At 44.2% G+C, this 5,299-nt stretch overlaps 1 protein-coding gene across 1 annotated transcript; it reads left to right on the top strand.

Annotated features, from left to right (window-relative positions):
• The first annotated feature begins 3,429 nt into the window (after positions 1-3,429).
• Positions 3,430-4,681, top strand: LOC100573067 (piggyBac transposable element-derived protein 4-like). Its single transcript, XM_008180226.1, has 3 exons — positions 3,430-3,656; positions 3,779-4,350; positions 4,410-4,681. The coding sequence occupies exons 1-3, from the start codon at positions 3,430-3,432 to the stop codon at positions 4,679-4,681; spliced, it is 1,071 nt and encodes a 356-aa protein (XP_008178448.1).
• Positions 4,682-5,299: the final 618 nt, after the last annotated feature.

Genomic DNA, 5,299 nt, shown 5'->3' with positions numbered 1-5,299 from the left:
CAGGCTAGGGCAGGACCACCCGGGCGAGTGCCACCTCGCCGAGCGGCACCGGCGTACCAGCGCCATGACGTCCGGGATGGGCGAGGCCGGTTTCGACGGCCAGCGGTGCAGCCGCAAGCCCAGGACCCCGCAGTACCACCAGCAGAGCCGCAGCCAGCCCGGCAGCCCACAGTGCAGGCGGTAGACCCACGGCCAGCTGAACAGCCAGCGGAGCAGCCACCGACCCAGCAGCCAGTGGTTGTCAACCAGGAGCAGCAGCTGGCCACGGTGGAGCGCTGGATAGAAGCCATGGAGGTGACGTCCGGGGCCACGCACCCCGACCCTGAGTAGTCCGGTTGCTCGGGCGCGTCTCGCAGACTCGGGGGGGAGTATGTCGCGGTCGTTATCGTAACGACCGCGGCGTCTCTATCGACGTCCGCGAGATTGCGACCGTGATTGCGGCAACTACGTGGAAAACGTCACACATATTATATATCGTTGTTTGTAATTTCATTAACTGGTGACAATAAACGTGCCGTCGTCTTAAATCGTGTTCATATTATTAACAAACCATTCCTGACACCTACACAATGATGGGGAAGTGGACCGGTCGGTGTTTCGAGTGAACCGACCTCTCCACTATTAAAACCCAGAGGCGAGACAGTCTGCTTGCAGGTCCCCAAGGATCGCAGAGCACTTATCGGGAAAAGTATGCCCAGAAATCCGTAAAAATAACCACGAAAGAAAGTTCCGCACCAGAGGTGCAAACGGCTGGAGCGGGACCAGTCGTGGGTGCGGAACCACGGTGAAACACGCCGTGTTCTAGGCGCTGCTATAAGCGTACTGACGTAGGGTAACCTTGGCAGGCGGATCAGAAAACTCTGAAACGGGCCACGCAGAACGCGGGGGCCGGGGTGAGATGGACACCTCCCTATACCGCCCAAGAGAGAATTATCCGATTGGGGATACCCCTTTCCTGCGACACACCGGTGGAGCAACCAGGAGTGCACCGGAACATGGCAGGTGAGGCGTCTGCCGATCTCGCCGGAATACGGGGCACCAAAGAACCCTCTGACCGAGAGTTGGCGGGCCCAGTCAACCCGCGAACGAACATGTGCAAGGAGGAAGTCTGACTGGGAGACACCCCCGACAAGCACTAAATCCGATTTATCGGTACGGACAAGGCATCCGTCACGAAAACCGTACCGTTACAATTAAGGTCGAATCGCGGCAGCTTAAAACCCTGCCCCAATCACCGACGGGAAAACAGTCGTTGTGGGTACTGGGAGAAACGGTCTCCGAAATCCCATTCCGCGGGCGTGAAGAGAGCCCCGTCGGAAATCCGACCTTGCCAAGCGCCTGGGCGGAACCGACGCTTCATGAGCATTGTTACTCGAGCCCGGCCGGTGAGCTCGTACGCCTCACGCGTCCGCACTCGGGGAACTGGTGTGGATGGACTCGCGGAGGCTGTGGGAGTACCGTCTTAGCAGAAGGGAGGGAATTGTCCGGCGTTCGCAATCCGGCGCTCGCTGGCGCAGAACTTTCGAAACCCACCGATCAACCTCCTTGTCAGAGCGTTCCAGCGGAACATCGTATGGCGCTCGGGCGCCCGGTGTACCCGGCTGGAAGGACGAGTCTGCGCCACTCAAGGCGAGAAGTAGCCAGTCCCGCTTAAGTGGTAATAGGGGGTTACCCCACCGGGATGTTGGTCTTATACCTCCCGTCACAAAGTTTATGAATGTCTCTATATAACCCGGGGCCGAAGAAGACCCGCCTTGACGCGGCTACCCCGCCCGACCGAACAAGATGTTCGCCGCTAAAAGGCCTTCAGCACACGGACTTCCGGAGGTTGGCATCCCCGGTCGCAGGAGCCAGGACCTGGCAGTAGGACAAAAATGCAAGGAGTAAACCTAAAAAGCACAATATGAAAGTTATAAACAGAAATATTGTTACCGGCCCAGTGGTTCCGGTAGCCACAGGGGTAGTTGGGGTCGGTTCGAGTAGCCTGGCCGACCGTAGCTTCATCCAAAAAAGGCAAGCGATGTGGAGGCCCCACGATACGACGATGGCTATGCCAGAAAATGACAACCTTACAACAAGGGCTCCACTAAATGAATGTTCACCTCTCCGCCTTCTCGGTGGCAACGGTGAAATTTCTGACGATGCACATATTGACAGCGGCCCAGGTGAGGGCCGAATTACAATAACGCCAACTAACATACGTAAGAGGAAAGCTGGTGAATCCCCTCCGGGTACCGTGCCTGCTAACATCGCAAACGAAAGCACGGCAATTGACAGACATGTTAACGACTGCAAGGATTCCTGTAGGATATGCTGAATGCAACCAAGATAGGGAAAAAGTGGCTTCGGGGTATAGAGGACTACCTGGCCAAAATCCAATCATGCAGCAACAGCATCGCTCTCGAAGCAGCTTTGATATCAGGCAAATACCAGGAAGCCAAGGTTGTAGCCTTAGAGGCCAACCACCGACTAGAGGCGTGCCTGAACGACATGAAGTACGCAAAAGGTACACAACCAAAACGACTGTACGTATCCACAGTTAAGGGTGATGATAGTGGCCAACAGTCGGCCCGAGTGGAGGACGACTTCATGACAGTCGTTATCCCTTCACCACCTCCACCAGCTCAGACACGTCCACGTGACTTCCCCCCGCTGGAGGGGCAACTCTCCAAGAAGAGTAAACGACGAAGAGCCCGGGCAAATAAAATTAACACGGCCAAGCTTAATGCGGCAAAAAGTGAACTGGCTCAGCCTGCCTTCATCGTGGATGGTAGGGATAAAAGCCTCAAACTCGAAGACATATGGAAGGTTGTTAGTACGAAGATACCGAACCCGAGACTCGATGGCTGTCGCAGAACAATGGAAGGAAATTTCGTCTTGACTAGTTCGGACAAAGATACCACGGACGCCATTAGATCGATCAGTGAAGGGCTGACGATTAGGGAACAAGGCCCCAGAAAGCCTAGGCTCAAGCTTAAGGGTATCCCCGTAGAATACTCTGCAGAATTTATAAAAGACACAATATCATTAACACGTTCACGGCCACGTGTCACATATATGTGACATGTGTGTTTGTTCTGAGAGACCGGTGTCACATATGTGTGACACGGTCATTATGATGTTTAATAGAGAATTATTTACTCCGGTTTATTCTTACAAATATTATTTGTGTCGTGGTTTAATTATACGTTATCTGAGGAATTGATTTATATAGTTGGTTTAAAAATTGGCCGATAGATGGAGCTGTTATTCTTTTATTGTTATTGTACGATATTTATCATATTTTGGTTTGAAATGCACTATCTTAGCACATGTTCGAATCGTAATCTATCGTTATCAAACGTAATTAATTATTATTAATTATTTTCACATAAAATGTAATTTAACATAATAGAATAAATTCATAATTTTAAAAATTATATGTTAACTATGGATCCTGCCGCTATTAATGAATTATTATATGCCAGTTCAGACGATGAAAGTTTTAACGAGTATGACGATAGTTCCGATGAATATTTTCCTGGTGATAACGAGGAGCCGGAAGTAAGTGATGACTCAAATGTTTCTAGTGATAGCGAAGATGATATTATAAGTGATGATTGGGAAACCAATAGAAATGAAGAACCTCAGTTTATTCCGTTTACTGGAAATCCAGGGTTACTGAGCCATGTGCCAGATGATGAACCATATATTTTTTTAAATTTATTTTTCGATAATGAACTTTTTGATAATTTAGTTTTATGGGTAAATCTTAAAGCAAATTCCATAATATCTAAAGGTTTAACACCATATCAAATCTATCTACCTGGTATAATACTGATGTAGTTGAATTAAAAAAGTTTTTAGGTTTGACTATTTTGATGGGTTATTTAAAATTTCCGACCCTTCGCACTTATTGGTCACAGAATGAAATTGATAATCAACCTATTTTTGGTAAAACAATGAGTAGACACCGGTACGAAACTATTTTACGTTCCTTGTGTTTTTACCAACCAAATTTAGTTGACCATTCAGACCGGTTACATAAAATAAGTAATGTTACAAATCATATAATTAAAAATATTCGTACCAAGTACCATCCGAACGAAAATTTATCCTTAGACGAATCTTTGATGTTATGGAGGGGCAGACTAAGTTTTCGTCAATATATACCAAGCAAAGGTCATAAATATGGTATAAAGTTTTATGAACTGTGTACAAAAGATGGGTTTATATTGGATATGATGATATATAAAGGCAAAGTTACAATTGAAGACAGTAGAGGTGTAACATTTGGAATTGTTGCTAAGCTTATGGAGCCATACTTAGGAAAAGGTCATACAGTATATATGGACAACTTTTACAATAGTGGTACTTTTTGTTTGAAAATCAAACTATGGTTGTTGGTACATTGAGAAAAAACAGAAAAGATAATCCCAAAGATACTTTGAATGCTAAATTGAGAAAAGGTGAAGTAGCTCATGTCCAGAAAGGCAATATTCACGTAATTAAGTATAATGATAAAAGAGATGTGTGCATGATTTCCACCAAACAGAAACTGGATTTTGTAGAAGTCACAGACAGATTTGGACGGAAAAAAATGAAACCTAATATTATTGTTGATTACAATAATAATATGTCTGGTATTGACAGGGCTGATCAAATGATCAGCTACTATCCTACACCTAGAAAATGTTTATGATAGTATATAAAAGTTTTTTTTCACCTCATGGATATGTGCTTATGGAATGGAAATCTATTGTATAATATGAACGTTAAAAATATGGCTCATTTAGAATTCAAGAAATGTGTTGCAAGTTATCTTATTGGTATTTCATATAATCAACGTGTAGTTAATAATAGACCATCACAGAAAACGCATAATCTTATGAAAGTAAATATTAGAAAAAGATGTAGAGTTTGTCATCAGAATAAACTGCGAAAAAATACTGCTTTTGTTTGTAATACATGCAAGGACGATAAAGGGAACACAATCGGTTTATGTCCTGATCCTTGTTTCAAAATTTATCATTTATAATTAGACGTTACTAAAATTATTTTTAGTTTGTTTTAAAAAGTAGTTTGGTAATTCTTTTTTTACTATAATAGTTCTTTGGAACTAAAATCTTTAACTCATTGCTATTTTTAAACAAAAATTTGTTTTATTTTATAATTTTGTTAAACTTTGGTGATTCATTCGTGATAACTTTGTTTTTATACATTTCATTGTCATATAAATATTTAAAATTTGTTTGGTAAAAATACGTTTTTATAACATTTGATTTTAATAACAAATGGTCTAATTTGTTAATTTTATTAT

The sequence above is a fragment of the Acyrthosiphon pisum genome, unplaced genomic scaffold, assembly GCF_005508785.2.
Source record: "Acyrthosiphon pisum isolate AL4f unplaced genomic scaffold, pea_aphid_22Mar2018_4r6ur Scaffold_21899;HRSCAF=25237, whole genome shotgun sequence".
In the NCBI taxonomy this organism is placed as follows: domain Eukaryota; kingdom Metazoa; phylum Arthropoda; class Insecta; order Hemiptera; family Aphididae; genus Acyrthosiphon; species Acyrthosiphon pisum.
The sequence above is the reverse complement of the archived record's forward strand: the minus strand, read 5'-3'. Positions and strand labels throughout refer to the sequence as shown.

Coding starts and splice junctions, on each gene's coding strand:
- LOC100573067 (XM_008180226.1), top strand. CDS start 3,430: ATGGATCCTGCCGCTATTAATGAATTATTATATGCCAGTTCAGACGAT. Junction 3,657..3,778: donor CCGTTTACTGGAAATCCAGG/GTTACTGAGCCA, acceptor TAATATCTAAAG/GTTTAACACCATATCAAATC. Junction 4,351..4,409: donor GGACAACTTTTACAATAGTG/GTACTTTTTGTT, acceptor AAAACAGAAAAG/ATAATCCCAAAGATACTTTG.